Source organism: Pararge aegeria, chromosome 24 (genome assembly GCF_905163445.1).
Source record: "Pararge aegeria chromosome 24, ilParAegt1.1, whole genome shotgun sequence".
Lineage (NCBI taxonomy): Eukaryota > Metazoa > Arthropoda > Insecta > Lepidoptera > Nymphalidae > Pararge > Pararge aegeria.
This window is the reverse complement of record NC_053203.1, coordinates 924,469-942,389: the sequence shown is the minus strand read 5'-3', so window position 1 is coordinate 942,389 and position 17,921 is coordinate 924,469. Positions and strand designations below refer to the sequence as shown.

Sequence of the window (17,921 nt, the reverse complement as noted above, 5' to 3'; positions counted from 1 at the left end):
TGAATAATATTATACTATACTAGTGGACCTGGCCGACGTCATACTGCCCGGTATACCCTATCCAGCTAAAGGGTCCAATAAAGTCTTAAAAACAGGCAAACCAGCTGTTACCCGCGTATTCGTACACAGTTTTTTGTTTTTTATGAATCCTGCGGGAACCGTACATTTGCCCGGATTAAAAAGCAGCCTATGTGTTAATCCAGGGTATAATTTATCTCCGTTCCAAAATTCTGTCAAATTGGTAAAGAAGTTTTTGCGTGAAAGAGTAACAAACATCCATCTCTCCATCCATCCATACAAACTGTCACATTTATAATATTAGTAGGAAGTAGGATACAACGGTCGTTTTAAATATTTTTCTCCTCGTTTAAACCTTCCACGAATATTTCAAGACCTAAATAAACGGATTGGCGGTTCACCCATTCTCGAGATTTAGAGTTACAAATCGCAATTCATTTTTATATATATAGATTGAAAGCTCTGTTTTGCTCTTGTGCTTTATCTTTTTAGCCTATTTAAAATTAATCTGATTTTGTAATCAGATCCATAACGCGTTGTTATCAACACGTAATTAGATGAACGAGCCCCAATATTCGTGTAAGCTGTAATCAGCTTGCCTAATGTATACAACATGTGAATTAATCTTCACGCATCGAATTACCTTATTTGCGAAATTAATTAGTTAATTTTGCAATCGACGCCAATATCAGGTATGGGTCTTTTGTTGGGAAAATGATCAAACTTGTTTCAGATATTAACTAGATACATAGTGTTGTGGTGAAATTATTATTATAGTCAGTTATGAAAAACCTATAGAGTCCACTGTTGGACTAAAGGCCTCTCACAACTACAGGGTTTGCCCATAATCACCACGATGGCTGGACAGCGATGAACCATACGACGTATATGGTAGTTTTACAAGAAGAAAACAACAGAAGACGCTGTTGTCCCTTATCGTCAATATAAAACTTTTTTGTATTTTATAAATGGAAACCTTAAGTCTGCGCGGAAACTTTCAGATTTCTTGTAAGTATCAATTAACGGCAAATTAATTTGACGGCCGATTAGCGCAGTGGGCAGCGACCCTACTTTCTGAGTCCAAGGCCGTGGGTTCGACTCCCACAACTGGAAAATGTTTGTGTGATGAGCATGAATGTTTGTCAGTGTCTGGGTGTTTATATGTATATTCTAAGTATTTATGTATTTTACTCATAAAAATAATTATCAGTCGTCTTAGTACCCATGACACAAGCTACGCTTACTTTGGGGCTAGATGGCGGTGTGTGTATTGTCGTAGTATATTTATTTATTATTAGTATTAGTAATAGTATAGCTTTTTATGAGTGAGAAAAAAAAACATCAGAAATTCCAAGATTGACAGCGACAGAGACAGCGTGGTAGCGGAGGTATCGCCTAAACCCTTCTCATTCTGAGAAGAGACTTTTACTTACTGACTTTTTTTAGTGAGTTGGTGAAGGGTGACTAATAATAAAGATGGTGATACGTTTCGCAAGGTAATGACTATTGCCTGTTTGAAGAACGCAATGCTTTAAGCGCGTCACGTCCGCGTCATTTTCGAAGTTTATTTCACGAGAACTCTTCTGATTATGTCAGAGCATACACATTCTCAAATTCAAAATTTATTTATTTCAAGAACGCCTATATTTTAAGCACTTTTGAAATGTCAAGTATGTCTAATAATTTTATTATTTTTATTAGTGTTTTTCCTTCACTAGGAGGAATTATCAATTTTATAAATTCAAAATGCATATAAAAATGTCTTGTTTCAAACGTGTCTCATTGTAATATGGACCTTTGAAAAAGTAGATCGAAACTGCAATTTTTCCTACTAGATGACGCTACGGCGCTATAAGACTGATGTGTAATCTAATTTCGGCATCGACGGTAGGAGAGCCGTAGCTTAATTGGCGAAAGCGCTCAGGCCGCGATTGCTGGAGAGTCGCAGGTACAAATCCTGTCGGTTCCTAAAATTTAAATATGCATTTTAAATTCATAAAAAAGTCAAGTATGTCCGTTTGTTCTTTATACCATCGGTACAGAAAGCAGATTCTACCGAGAAGATCCGGCCAGAAACTCAGTAGCTCTTTTCCAACAGCAACATTTACAATATTTTTCTATCTCGCGGGAGATGAGCTGGTTGCTTCCAAGCTGAACTCTCACTAAGAAATTCATCAAATTTATAATAATGTAAAAAAAAAAAAATAATAATAATAATGTATTATCACATCATTTAAATGTATGCATTGGTAGGTCCAGGATTACTTTAGGAATCATGTTATAAAAGCGTATATTCAACCCCACAAAGGAGTTCTGCACCTTTCGCTGACGATATGCAGATCATATCACAGACAGACAACACAAATCCCTCGCTCTCAGTGAATAGTTGAATAAACAGTATGCTCTTTAACATGATTCACAGAACCGAGAAGCTTTTAATTTAACAAAATTCTGCTCCTGCTTTCTGTCCGCTGGTTTGCCTTTGTACACAGACACCATATTACCAAACAAGATCCCGCAAATACCAAGCTTGTCCACTTGTATCTGGAAAAGAGGTACATAAGTATGGCAGTTTATACTAAACTGCCATCTGATATAAAATAAGCTAAATCTACGTTTATTTTTAAGAAAAAATTAAAATTCTACTTGCTAAATAATATGTCAGTATAAGTATCTTTGTTTAAGTCGTATGTTTTTGCTCGGTAATATTTGTGAAACTACACGATTGTACGAACATTTTCTTTTAGCTAGCTTTTATGTTATGCTTTATAGATTTATATGTACCTTCTATAGTGTAGGCTCACAACATGTTTTATTTTTAAGTTAAATGCTTTCTCAACTAAGCGAATTTTTTGTAATTCTTTTGAGAAATAAAGATCTTAAACCACATACGTGTGTTAGATCACACCACTCTTGCGGCGGTAAACGGTACTAAGCCAAAATTCAAAATTCATTTTTTTCAAGTAGGCCTTGTTTTTAAACACTGTTGAAACGTTGAGTCAGCCTCTTTGTAGTGTCTATACCAGCGGTCCGGAAGGCAGACTCTACCGAGAAGATCCGGCAAGGAACTCCAGAAGATTGCTGTTTTTCAACGTAGTTTTACGGTATACAATTTTCAGAATTTTTCTATGTTATGAGAGATCTGTAGTAGAGTAAGTAATCTGAGGCTACGATGCTTGACCCTATGAACTTCAGAAGGTGGCTGGTTTCAGATACATACAAAAAAAAAGGCATATTATAATTTTTGCATCGGTGGTATGAGAGCCTTCATCATATCAACGTCATATCAACCAATTACCAGGGCACGGAGAAGGGGTTAAGGCCGTAGTCCACCACGCTGGCTCTGTTAGGATTGATGGGCTCCACACACCTGAGAACATTATGGAGAACTTTCAGGCATGAAGGTTTCCTTACGATGTTTTTTCACCGTTGAAGCAAGTGATATTTAATTGGTTAAAATGCACATGACTTAGAAAAATTAGGGGTGCGTGCTTTTCTCGAACGTGGTTTTCCGAAAGTGCAGTTGAAGGCCTACGCACTGGGTTATCAACGCTTATTGACTTAGTACTGGGGAAACGTTATAGCAGCGGTTGCCAGAGAGTCTCAGGTTCAAATCCGGTCGGTACCGAATTTTTTGTATGCATTTGAAAGACATATAAATTTGATATTTCACCCAAGTGTAAATAAAATCATCGAAGTAAAAATTATAAAAGTAATTTAAAACTTATGTGTGGAATTTTGAAGCAATGAATCACTGTGATATGCGAGCAATAGATTACTTGTGCATTGGGTTCTATAGCAACCTCCTGGGAAGTCTAAGATGGTAGCGGGCTAATCTGATACGGAGTGTGACAGTTGAATTAAACCAATACCCATCGGTTTCTAAACGGCATCGTACCGGGACGTTAAATCGCTTGGCGGCACGTACTAAACAAGGTGGTAACCAGCCACAACTAAAGCCCCCCACCAGGCCGACACACGCAAAATTGCATGGAAACCTATTAGGGGTAGGTATACTACCATACTCCCTAACAGGTTAGCCCGCTACCATCTTAGCACCATCATCACTTTATCTTCATCATCAAAAAAAGGTTTTAGCAAAACCCACAGGACCAGTGCAAATTATAAATTCCCAAATCACCTCTGCCGGGAATCGAACCCGGGATCAACAACTTTAAAGCACAGCGCTCACTGTGTCAGGAAGGTCGTCAATAAGAATTACCTCCATACAAAGTTAGAAGGCTGTGTACGGCTCTAATTAGGTACCCTTATCAAAGACTATGACGGCACGATTGGTTCTGAAGCATTAGTTATAGCTGGCTTTGGTTAAGGTTTCCGACAGTCGGTTTCGGGTGCTCGGTGTTACGAGATGTGTAGCTTACAGGTTTGTGTGTTTCTGAGCGTGCTCTGCTATGTGTCCAATAAAGAGGGTAAGGTTATACTTGAATTTTTGATTTTATATTTTTTTTATGTATTCCACTACAATTTAGCACTTGACTGCAATCTCACCTAGTAGTTAGTGATGATCCAGTAAAAGACAGTAGCAGGCTAACCTGTTAGGTAGTACGGTAGTCATACCCCTAATCGGTTTGTACGCGTCATCGCACCGGAACACTAAATCGCTAAGCGGCACGTCTTTGTCGGTAGGGAGGTAACTAGCCACGTCCGAAACCTCTCACCAGACCAGACCGGAGAAAATTCTGAAATTTCAATTCCCAAACTGCCCCTGCCAGGAATCGAACCCGGAACCGAACTCCTACTTAAATTCACAGAGCTCACCGTTGCGCCAGGGAGATCGTCAAAAATGCGAACGCCTCTAACCTCAAAAACATTGGATTTTCGTACAAACTTCCAACCCCTATTTTACCGCTTTAGGGGTAGGTTTTCGTAAAACTTTTTATAAACTGATGTCTATGATTTAAAAGAAATTATATAATTTTCAGGTTTTTAGGCCTAGTAATAAAAAATATGCGTAAACTTTCATCCCCTATTTTAACCGCCCCTTTGAACATTTTCCAATTTAATTTATAGATGTCTATTATTTAAAGCTGATTACCTAAATGCTGATTTCATGTATCTACTTTAAAACCATAGGCCGAGTGGCGCAGTGGGCAGCGACCCTGCTTTCTGAGTCCAAGGCCGTGGGTTCGATTCCCAGATTGGAGAGTGTTTGTGTGATGAACATGAATGTTTTTCAGTGTCTGGGTGTTTATCTGTATATTATAAGTATTTATGTGTATTATATTCATAAAAAAATATTCATCAGCTATCTCAGTACCCATAACACAAGCTACGCTTACTTTGGGGCTAGATGGCGATGTGTGTATTGTCGTAGTATATTTATTTATTATTTATTAATTTATTTATTTATTTATAGGACTTTTATACAAACTTCCAACCTATATTTCTATTTAGAGAGAATCTATTTAGGGGGTAATTTCTCAAAATCGTTTCTTAGCTGACAACTGCATCCTGGAAGCAACCTAACTTTCAAATTTCAAGTTTGAAGGCTTTATAGTTCCTGATATTTCGTGATAAGTCAGTGAGTGAGTGAGTCTACTTATCAAATCTAATAACAGTACCAATCTTTTCTGATTCTACTGAATAATACCTAAACTTATTTTAATAAATAAAAGAAATTAATTAAGGAAATAATAATAACAGTCCCAAAGATTTCAAATCAAATTGTCATTTAAATGTTCATTAACACTGTATTAAATTTTATGGTTAAGTATTTTGAAAATAACTCTCATTACTGGCATTTTAGTATATTAATTGCAATAAGAATTTTTAGAAGAAAGTGCCAGCCTACCCGGTGACACCCACAGTCTGTTTTATGGCCTACCCCTTTTATTTGGGTACAGTTCACTTAGTGTGGGGAATACCTAAATTGTTATTCCTTAGTCGCCTCGTACGACAACAAAAATAAGAGAGTTGCTGAAAACTGTATTCCGATGTGACGTCACCAAACGGCGCTGAAACACTTCGGTAAATTAAAAATATGATATTGGAATAGGAATCGTATAAATCACGATCGGTTCCCGGCGTACAGCGGCAACGGTTCGCTCGCATCAATCACGATCGGACAACAGACATCAGTTACGATATTTACATTACATCAATATTCCCCGACAACTCGCATTGCTGACGGGATCTTTATTTTTGTATCACAGATAGTTTTATTTACCCTCGAAGTCGAGTATGGCGATCTCCGGCACCTCTTGCATGTGGGAATTATGAGGTTATTTTAATTCAAGCAATCCTAACTAATTTCAATTTCATTTTTTCAGCACAATACATAATATTATATTTATAATACAATATATAAAATTAATTCAATTATATAATGTAACGTATGTACACCCAGTTTGGGCGCAGCCATTTTTAATTCGAATAATTTTCGTATAGTAGGGAACCCAATTTTATTGGGGATGCTCAAAATTAAAAAAGTCCTTTACGGAATAAAAGCAGTGCAAGCTTTATGAGGTATTTCTAAATTAATTTTGATTTTCATAATAAATTCTGGCAGATGGTTAAATATTTTTAGAGACATTTATGTGGTATATATTTTTATGGACTTTGCTTGTGCTAATTTTGAATAGGGGCATTTAATTTATTTTTAGTTTTTTCCCAAAAACGCCGTTCTTTTCAAAATTCAAAAAATTCAAAAAATTCAAATTTCTTTTATTTCAAGTAGGCCTAACACAAGCACTTTTGAAACGTCAAGTCTGTCCGTGTGTAGTGACTCTACCACCGGTTCGGAAGGCAGATTCTACCGAGAAGAAGCCGGCAAGAAACTCAGCAGTTGCTCTTTTCCAACATCAAAAATTTACATTTTATATTTTAACATTCATTTTTCTATCTTGTGAGAGATGAAAGCGGAGCCGGATGCTTCCAAGCAACCTTGTCATTAAGAAACTCATCAATTGTATAATAACCTCGCTGTAATAAATGTGTTTTAACACATTCTTTAAACTTATGGATTGGTAGGTCCAAAATTACCTTAGGAATCATATTATAAAAGCGTATACTCAATCCCACAAATGACTTCTGCACCTTTCGCAGACGATATGCAGATGTCACTAATTTATGACCATTTCTTGTAAGTCGACTGTTTATATCCACTTTTTGTTTATAAAGACTAATATGTTGTCTTACAAATACTATATTGTTATAAATGTATTGTGAGGCTACCGTAAGTATACCAATTTCTTTAAATTTTTCACGGAGGGATTCACGTGATTTAAGTTTATATATTGACCGTACAGCTCTTTTCTGCAATATGAATATAGTTTCAATATCAGCAGCTTTGCCCCATAATAAGATCCCGTAAGACATCACACTATGAAAGTACGCGAAGTAAACAAGTCTTGCTGTTTCTACGTCAGTAATCTGTCTAATTTTCCTGACGGCGTAGGCAGCCGAGCTTAGTTTACCTGCTAGTGTATCTATACGGGTACCCCACTGAAGCTTACAATCCAAGGTCATGCCCAGAAAAACTGTGGAATCTTCCATTTTTAGTGATTCTCCATTTATTATTATATTTTTATTAACTTTCTTTACATTTGGTAAAATAAATTCCACACACTTAGTTTTTTTTGCATTTAAAAGTAAATTATTGACAGTACACCAGTGCGACACATGCGACATAGCACGGCTTACATCGTCAGAGTTGTCTCTACCTCTATCAGTTTTAAAAATTAGAGATGTATCATCAGCAAACAGTACAATGTCACAGGTTTCACTGACATGGTGTGGTAGATCATTTATATACACCAAAAATAGAAAGGGACCCAAGATTGAACCCTGTGGGACACCCATTGACGTAGCCGACCCCTGTGACTTAATGTCTTTTATGCAAACCCTTTGGGTTCTGTCACTGAGATAAGAGGCAACCAAATTTAGTGCAACGTTTTTGATACCATAATGGGCTAGTTTAAGAAGCAAGGTTTTATGATCGACACAATCGAATGCTTTGGATAGATCACAAAAAACACCAATGGCATTCTGCGAACGTTCCCAGGCATCGTACACATGTTTTAAAAGTTTAGCGCCTGCATCCGTGGTGCTACGACCTTTAGTAAAACCGTACTGCTCCGGATGTAGTAAGTTATTTACATTGAAGTGATTCAAAAGTTGATTTAATATAATTTTTTCAAAGACTGACTACTTACTAAGAGCTGGTAAGATTGAAATGGGTCTGTAATTGTTAATGTCGTTTTTATTGCCAGATTTAAATAGAGGTATAAGTTTACTATGTTTCATTAAATTTGGAAAAGTACCTCTATCAACACATTCATTAAAAAGTATGGCTAAGTAAGGGGCAATAACGTCTATAATGTTAGATATTACCATTACAGACATACCCCATAAATCACCGGTTTTTTTCTGTTTCAACAACTTAAAATTCTTTATTATATCATATGCAGATATATGTTTAAAATTAAATAAAACGTTGCACTCATTAACGTTGTTCCTCAATAAACTCTGAGCTGCAGTAGGTGAAGAATTAAGTGAATCAGTCAACAAAATAGGAACACTCTGAAAAAAGTTTTCAAAGGTACTTGCAACCTCACTGTCAGCGGTAACTTTATTATCATTAATAATTAATTCAAAGTTTACGTTGCGAGATTTAGCTTTCCCAGTTTCATTATTAACAATTTTCCAGGTTGTTTGTACTTTGTTATCCGATTTTATGATTTGATCATTAAAGTATAGCGACTTAGCATGAAAGCAAACGTTCTTAAACGTTTTAGAGTACATTTTTACGTGTTGTAGGAAAGCTGGAGTATGGTTATATTGTTTTTCACTATAGAGCTCATACAAATTATCTCTACTTTTGTATATGCCAATAGTTGCCCAATCGCTAAACTTTATTTTTTTATTGAAATCTATATGTTTGAAATTGAATATTTTGTTAAATTCATTTTCTATGATATTAAAGAGCGTACCATAAATGCTGTCAGGATGACCGTTCTTAAAGACAAGGGCAGGAATTTTGGATGATATTTCACCTTTGAATCGCGTCAATTTGCTCTTAGTTATCGGCCTACACTTGACGATATGTTTATCTTTGTTTATATTATTCAAAACAGTAATTTGTTGGCCACAATGATCTGATCTTAAGTTGGTTATTATCGATTTACCTAAGATATCACAGTTGAGAAAAATATTATCTAAACACGATGCTGAGGTTGCTGTGATTCTAGTAGGTTCACTAAAAGCATAATTTAAATTAAAACATTTAAATAAGTTTAGCAACCTAGTCGTAGTTGCATTACTAAGTAAAATATCAACATTAAAATCCCCGCATACTATTGCTTTTTTTGTGGATACAGACAATCGCTTAAGCACATCTTCCATTACATCCTCAAAAAGGCTAAAATCACCTGAGGGGGGACGATATACACACACTATTATAAATCGCTCCAGCTCCACACAAGATAGTTCTACAGTGCGTTCAACAGAAAGACTAACTATGTATTTTCGCTCCTTACAAGTTATATTATTGTGTACAAAAATTAAGGACCCACCATGAATTGCAGTCCTTCTGAAGAACACACTTGACATTTTGAAATTCCTTAAGATAACTGCTGGATGTGCACCAGTGAGCCAATGCTCAGTAATACACAGAATGTGTATAATGTTTCCTTTTAAGATATATTATAAATGCGAAAGTGTGTTTGTTTGTTTGTCCTTCCTTCACGTTCTAACTTAGTTGAAAGGACGGAGAGTAACAGAGGCCATTTTTGCTCCAAGGAAATTGTAAATAAAAGCCCACTGCCGGGTTTAGGCAAAGGGCTCTCTCACAGGAAAGATTTGGGTTTGGGTTTTATATTACAATTTTAAATAGTAGTTAACTATTGGTGACCGAGTTCGTCTTTTCCAATTTTCATGCGTTTTTTACGCGTTAAAAGGTAGTATATATCCTTTCTCAAGGTCTAGTCTATCTCTTTATCAAATTTCAACAAAATGGGTTCAGTTGTTTGGACTTGAAAGCGTGAAACACATACCGAGTTACTTTTGCTTTAAAATATTAGCAAGGGATCATGACTTTCCACTTAATTTCATATTATGTTAACATATAGGTATGTTCGTACGAGTGTGCTACTATTGGCATCAAACAATCCTCTTACAGAAGTCAGCATTTGTTTTAAACAAGTACTATTATTGAATTTCATCTGGTTTCCATTATCAGTGACACTAATTGGCATACACATATAAACATATAAACAGCGCGCATATCACATTGCCTACACGTGTATTTTCAAATATTTGCATGCTCAGAGACCGCGTTATCACAATCACTTTACCTAAACCATGCAAACTGAATCAGATTCATCTGTACAGTTTTTTATTGGTTATTACGCGTCTCACGATCACGTATTAGTCTTTATGACACAGAATTCGTAATTACGCGCCAACTGCTTTAGTGACGTCAGATTAAATTATAAAAGACAAATTCAACAAATAAAAGACAAATTGTATGAAATACAAATCTGTAAAAAATAAAATTATCATTATAAAATATACCTATTAATTAAAATATAATTGTTAGCCGTGTTCCTTGCATTTCCTGACATTTATTACTATAAAAAAATCCCATATATGTGCGACGGTGATCTTATAAGTACTAGGTCCCAGGTTCAATCCCCGGCAAGCAATTAAATATAGAAGATATTTAATTATAAGTACTGATTTTTTTATTAATCTGGTTTGGTTACCACCAAATCACGTCTATAAGAGACGTGCTGCAAAGCGATTTAGCGTTCCAGTACGAAGTCGCTTAGAAGACGATTAGGGTTACGGGTTTTTAAAACCCTAATTCCCCAACACGTCATGTCTTACCACCTATGATTGCAGAATTTTTAACCATCATATGAGATTGCAGTCAAAGGCTAACTTGTAATGGAATGCAAAATAAAAATTTGACAATTTTTTTTTTCAATCTGTATTTATATGATAATAATTCTCATTCTCATTTGTCTGTTAGACAAAGAAAAAAGTCTTTTAAAAATATATTTATTACTTTCCTTTCTTTCTAGTCAGAGCACCAGTAGGACTCCTGACTCCAACCTGCGTGGAGAGCTACCACCAGATATTTGTAAGAAGAGTGGTGCCTCCGCGTAACTACCGGTACTTCCATGAGGTACTTGCGGGAGAGGAGCCTTCCACCAACGCGGCAGTTAATGTAAGATATAAGATTGAATCAAATGGGGCCACACCCTTCTCAGTCTGAGAATCCGGGAATCGAACCCGGGCCCTCTTACTTATATTCAGAGGTCGTCAAAAGCGTGTCGGGGGCTCTTGTCGTTTAACACACAACGTCTACACCGTTAAAGTAAGTGAAACATTTTAATTGCTTGAACGCACAGAACTCTAAATAGTGAGAAGCGCCGGGGTTCGAACTCGGTCACCACGAAAGAAGCTCTAACCACTGAACTTGCACTGCTTCTGAAAACTTCTAATACACAATTTACCAGTGTGGTGGACTACGGCCCTTATCACTCTTGTTGATAATAAACCATCATCAACAGCTCACTGCTGATCATAGCCTTTCCGATTTTCTCATCCTGCCGCTTCCAGGCACCTTATGTAGGTCATCTGTCCAGCGGGCTTGAGCGCGTTCCACACTGCGCTTACGAATTCGCAGTCTCCACTCCCCAACGGCAATCGGTCCTACGACAAATATGACCCGCCCACTGCCATTTTAACTTGCTTATCCTTTGAGTCGGTGACCTTGGTTCTCCTTGTTCATTGATAATGATTGTGGTGATAATGGCAAATCTGTTTCTTCGTCCAGATCCGTTGGAGGATTGTCGGCGGGCAGAAGATCTCAATTGAAGATGTGCCTTACCAAGTCATGTATGGAAAATACTGCGGGGGGACCCTCATCGCGCCCAACTGGGTTATCACGGCAGCTCACTGTAAGTAAGTAATTCTCTACCCTATATATAAGTAATTGAACACCCGGCTAAGTTTGTTGTGGGCTTCTTCTTAGACCAGGGCGCGATTGGAACCCTCGTAGCTTTAGTTTTAAGTTTACGATTGTAGTTATCGCCATCACTACTCACTGCTATGTACACATTTTGTATATAATAACGCATCAAAAGTGCCATCTATGTGCCTATTTGAATAAAGAAATATTTGACTTGACTTGACTATAACATGTACCTACATTTATCTTACATTTAGAGCGATTTTAAACCAGAATTACGCGACCATTAGACCAGAAATAATACCACCAATATAATGTGTACTTAAATTACTATTATGTGCGAAATATTTTGAAACGCTAATGGTATTTAACTGAGTTCTCACCCTAAGCCCTTTAAGGCATTGGGTTATTACCACCATGTTTATTGACTAGCTCTGAAATATAGTAGCAAGTTTTTTTTACGATTTGACATCATTATCGTAAGAATGTTACGATAAATTTCCCGTTAAGTTTAGTTTCTAAGAGATTATAAAAATAACGGATTGTTCCAGTCCGTTCTCCTACCCTAAGGTAGACGGATAAGAATAAAAGGTTCAATCGGGCCCCATACTCCCGACGAGGTGGCTCGAATTAACACAATGCATGTCCTTAAAACTATTTTATGTGTTTTATCGAAACCTTTGAAAAAACAGTGAAAGCCTAGTGGGTAAGGCTCTGGCGTCAAAATACAAAATTCAAAATTCATTTATTTCAAGTACTCCTAGTTTATAAGTACTTTTGAAACGTCAAATCAAACCGATTTGACGTTTCAAAAGTACTTATATACTAGGCCTAGGGTGGCATTAATGGGTTTATGTTGAAGATGATACAAACCTCTAAAATAACACCCTTTAGTAACTTTTTTCAATATCAGCTAGAATTAGATTCCTCTTTTTTTTTTTTAGAGCAAAAGAACCTTACGTGTACGCCGGTTCAACCTTCAGAAGTGAGGGAGTGCCATATCACGTGTGCGCCCATTTTGTGCACCCGCTGTGGAACACGTCCAACCTTCACTCCCACGATTACGATTACCAGCTGCTGCTGCTGGAGACTCCCATTCCGGTCAGCAGTGTCTCCAGACCCATAGCTATTGGCACAAAGAGTGACGTCAAGGCTGGTGCCATGACGTCCATTAGTGGGTGGGGACACCTTCAATACAAAGTAAGTCTAGATTATTGTTTCAGTGATTTCAAGGCTTGAAATTAAATCTATACTAATATTATAAATGCGAAAGTTTGTTTGTTCGTTCGTCTTTCCTTTACGCCCTTACTAAGCATCCATCAAAATCAAGCCAATTTTATTTTTGGCATAAGGTTAGTTGAAAAGACGTAGAGTAACGTAAACGAGTGAAAAACGTAATAATATATATTTTTTGAAGCGTAGTGGTGAGCGCTGCCGCGTTTTGCTGTGTTTTAATGGGTTCCGGTGAGGGAAATTTTTGAATTTAAAAAAAAATTGTCGGTTCAGGTATGGGATGCATCGGCCATGGCTAGTTATCAACCTGTAGATAAAGATGAGCCACCAAGTGATTTAGCGTGCCGGTAAAACACTAACGGGTTAGACCGCTTCCATCTTAGCCTACATCATCGATTAGAACTAATGTTTTAAAAGGTAACTTGGAGTAAATTAAAAAAAAATTACTGATGACCATGACGATGGGATCAAACCTGCGAACTCTCTCATTTAAGATCACAAAGCTCATCATTGCAGCAGGGAGGTCATCAGAAAAGGATAACTTAAAAGATACTGAAATAATTGTGGATACTGTTGTCATTAATTATTATTTTTTATTTTAGAAAAGCAGCATGCAAGACTACCTGCACCGCGTATTCGTGCCCGTCATGGCGCGTAGCGAGTGCAGGCAGATGCCGGAAGGCAACTACGACAAGATCACGCCCCGGATGTTTTGCGCGGGCTACGTCTCGGGCGAGAAGGACTCCTGCCAGGTAAAGATTGAGCATTTACAACAGATCATCTCGCACGAAACTCGCGGGAAGAGAAGGGGTGGTTGTTGTTTTCACTCAACTGTTTTCTGATCTTCGATCACCACACAGCACATCAACTCAGAACAATAAAAAAGTTGATCGCAAGGCTAAAACTGTTGGCTAAAAACTTGGCAGCTCTAAGTGGTACTTAACGCTTGAGCAGCTTCTTAGCCTGAACCATGCTCAAGTTCAGTCGTGCAGTCGAGTACTGCAGCCATATATGGGATGGCTCTGCTAATTTTCTTGAACTCTGGATTCAGTGGCTCATCGTGCTAGGAGACGGGGTGACAATAGTCAGTAAACCCCAAAGTTTTGAACACCGTTGCACAGTTTCCCGTCATTCAAATTCCCTTTTGAAACGTCAAATATTTATGTTTGTAGTAACTCTATCACTGGTTTGGAAAGCAGATTCCTTCCAAGAAGTAGCCTCATAAAACTCAGCAGTTGCTCTTTTCCAACATCAACATCTACAATCATTTTTCTCTCTTGCGGGACATGAGAGCGGAGCTGTGTTCCAAGCTACGTGAATTGTGGAAGATTTGAAATTTTAAATTGCACAGCTCATATTTGTCTAGCTTTCACGAATGATCATTACTAATAAAAGGATTGTTTAGGGTGACTCCGGCGGTCCCGTGGTGATCAACGCCAAGCTGGTGGGACTGGTATCCTACGGAGTGGGCTGCGCAGCCCCCAGGCGGCCAGGCGTCTATTCCAACGTGCCCATGGCCCGAGAGTGGATCCGATCCGTCACCGGCCTGCCTTTGTAAACCCTGCGAAGCTTTTTGTGACAGAGCTCGTGCAAAGTTGCCGGTGTAATTCCAGGCACAAGACGCTTAACACCTATACCAGATTTATGGACACTTTTTAGGACGTATTTTTTATGTACCGTCAGTTGAGCCATCTGCTTGTTCCGACAGGTACTATAAAAAAATCACATTACTAACATTTCTTACGATGGTTAATAAAGAGTTTTTAATTGCAATCTCAGGAAACATATAAAGCAAGTGGACCCGGACAATGTTGATGCTAATTCCGTCATACAAATCTCAATTTCCACTTTAGTTTATTCAGCACAATACATAATGTTACATTTATAATACAATATTTGTAATATAAATTTAATTATATAACGTAACGAATGTACGCCCAGTTTGGGTCTTTTAACTAGGCTTTGATAAATGTAGGGTGATAAATCAAAGTCAAAGATAATTTTGGTAGCTCCGCCCATGAAGTTTCGTATATTTTGCCGGTAATATGTTCTACAGATAATAACTCGCACACTGTCTGCGATCAATGCTGTTCTAGAGGCTAAACCTGATATCGATATGTTTGCTGATGAATGGATAAAGATCATGCGCGAATGTCTGTAACCAATGAGAATTCGGTGTAAAAGTTGATCACTAATTATTTTAATTTGTTCTAGTTTTTCTTTTTAATATCTGTTAATTATATTTTTTCCGTTTTGTTGTGTTGTTCTTTTATTTTTTTAATTAGTTTAATTGGTTTTTGGCCGTTCTAATTAATAATAATAAATAGATAAATTATAAATGAGTCGTACTTAATTGATGGATATCGCCCACTTAATGAAAAACAACCACTGACTATTCAATCATTTTGGAAATATATAGAACGTGTTAATACGTTCTATGGCCGACTAAAAATACATATCAAGGAAATTGTCGCTGTGAATGCGCTGAATTGACAGATTAGAACTATTCTCAGAACCTGTCAATTTGATTTAGCTTAAAGAAAAAATGTCTGCCTTGAAAATATTCCCTACCAGATGTTATAATGTAACTATCCAAGGGCCCACTCAAACACACAAATATCTCGACCCTGTTTCAAGGTTTTGAGAGAATAACGGACAGCAATTTTTTTTTAAATATGATAGAAAATAATTTGTTTATTTACATTACACAACGTGTAACCGAATTACGGAATACTGTTGAAGGGTGCATAAGAATATCTCATTAGGAATCACCTTGATAAAAATGTTAAATCAAAAGAACCATATTTATTTTATATACAAACTAGTTCACAACATTCTAAGTGTTTACTTGTGACAACCCTATTGAAGATCAAATACGCGTCGCGTAGCGTAGGTACTTTGCGCGTATCGGACGCGCATAGTACCTACGCTACGCGACGAGTTTCTAACGAGTGACAGGAGTAACTTTGCATATGATTTAATTCTGGATGTGATGTTATGGCTGTATCTGATTTTTGCTCTGAGTTTCGGCTATTTTGATCCTAAAATTTTTGCGGGCGTGTTACGTCTATTGCTATCTTTTTTTTTATGAAAAAGTTTATTTTTTCATTATTTCGTAAAAACCATGATCTTTTTAGAATTTTATAGGGTATAAAAAGTTATATAAGGGAATATAATTCACTTCGTCAATGGTAGGTGCGGCTGCTTCCAGTGCCGAGCCGGCCAAGAGGCGTAAATATGAAAACCTGGATAGCAGCTTCATTTTTGTGCCTTTTGGTGTAGAGACTTTGGGACCGTGGGGTCCGGAGGCAAGAGCCCTTTTCAAAGAATTATCGAAAAGGGTTATCGAGTCTACCGGTGATCCTAGAGCGGGCAGTTACCTTGGCCAACGAATTAGTTTGGCCATCCAGAGGGGAAATGCTGCCAGCATCTTAGGAACTGTGCCTCGCTGCGGTGGTTTCGAGGACGTTTTAGATTTTATTTAGTTTTTAAATAGTTTATTTTAGGTTATAGTTATGTATTAATAAAAATTATAAATAAATTGTAAATAAAACTAAAAAAAAAAATATAATTCACATAAAAATGCACTTTCTTTGGTTAATTATAATTTTATTTATAATTAAAAATAACTTAAAGTAACCTATTACTGTACCGACTGTGGGGACCGGGGGCTCGAGCACTTTTTAAGGAATTGTCAAGAAGGGTTATCAAGTCAACCGGTGCTCTCAGTTACGTTGACTTGATAACCCTTCTTGACAATTCCTTAAAAAGTGCTCGAGCCCCCGGTCCCCACAGTCCAAAAGGCACAAAATTGAAACTGCTATTAAGGTTTTCATATTGCCGCGTCTTAGCCTGCTCGGCACTGGTAGCAGCCGCATAGATAAATTAATTACCAAATAATTTATTAGTATACTGAAATGTATATCTTTAAAATGCTTAACATATTACCACATAAATTATTAAGCAATCGGATCTGCTTTATAAAGTAATTTATTACAAAATTATATTCTATTTTGTAAAATTGTTTTTTTTTATGCAGTAAGAGTAAGTGACGAACCAAAAGTTTAGTTTCCACTAACGGAGATTACCACGAAGGTCCCGGGTTGGATCCCCGGCAGGGACAAACTGTAAATTTGTAATTTCTCAATTAACTTTGGCCGGGTTTGGTGAGAGGCTCTGGCCGTGGCTGGTTACCAACCTGTCGAGAAGTACGTGCTGTCTGTGTGATTTAACTTTCCAGTGCGATGCCCCGTAAAACCGATTAAGGGTAACCGGGCAAGAGTTTAATATAACTGCTACATCGCTTACCACCAGCTGAATTTACAGTCAAAGGCTAACTTGGAGTGATAACCGGGCCACACGGTTTCGGCCATTTTCTCTCTCTCGCCAACCCACTTTTGAGAAGCATGGTTGGTCCAAGCTCTATCTACAGCCAGCTACTACATAAGACTGCTGATTATCATAATGATGTATTTCAACAAGACAATCATCAGAAGTGGGATTGTCATACGAAAAAACAAATACATTTGTATGATCGCCGTTTGTATTCTCATAAGTGACACAGTTTTAGGAAGCTTGGCGCGATGATAAAAGTTGATTTTTCCTATTTCATACCTCATTCACATATTCAGGCCCCGCCGTGTCCTTGCCAACACTCTAAACTGGAAACATACGTTTGAATATGTTTATATGACGGCTTTGGTTTTAACGCATTAAAACGCTTGTTGACATT

General features: G+C 37.3%; 1 protein-coding gene across 1 annotated transcript; it reads left to right on the top strand.

The window, feature by feature from the left end:
- The first annotated feature begins 4,378 nt into the window (after positions 1-4,378).
- Positions 4,379-14,786, top strand: LOC120634533 (trypsin 3A1-like). The gene is made up of 6 exons (XM_039905216.1): positions 4,379-4,448; positions 11,064-11,209; positions 11,822-11,949; positions 12,901-13,156; positions 13,792-13,941; positions 14,595-14,786. The coding sequence occupies exons 1-6, from the start codon at positions 4,388-4,390 to the stop codon at positions 14,745-14,747; spliced, it is 894 nt and encodes a 297-aa protein (XP_039761150.1). The 5' UTR covers positions 4,379-4,387; the 3' UTR covers positions 14,748-14,786.
- Positions 14,787-17,921: the final 3,135 nt, after the last annotated feature.

Bases quoted from the DNA above. Each gene is read 5' to 3' on its own strand.
- LOC120634533 (XM_039905216.1), top strand. From the start codon at position 4,388: ATGTGTAGCTTACAGGTTTGTGTGTTTCTGAGCGTGCTCTGCTATGTG. The intron at 4,449-11,063 runs GTAAGGTTATAC...CTTTCTTTCTAG, and splicing joins CTATGTGTCCAATAAAGAGG to TCAGAGCACCAGTAGGACTC. The intron at 13,157-13,791 runs GTAAGTCTAGAT...TTTTTATTTTAG, and splicing joins GGGGACACCTTCAATACAAA to AAAAGCAGCATGCAAGACTA.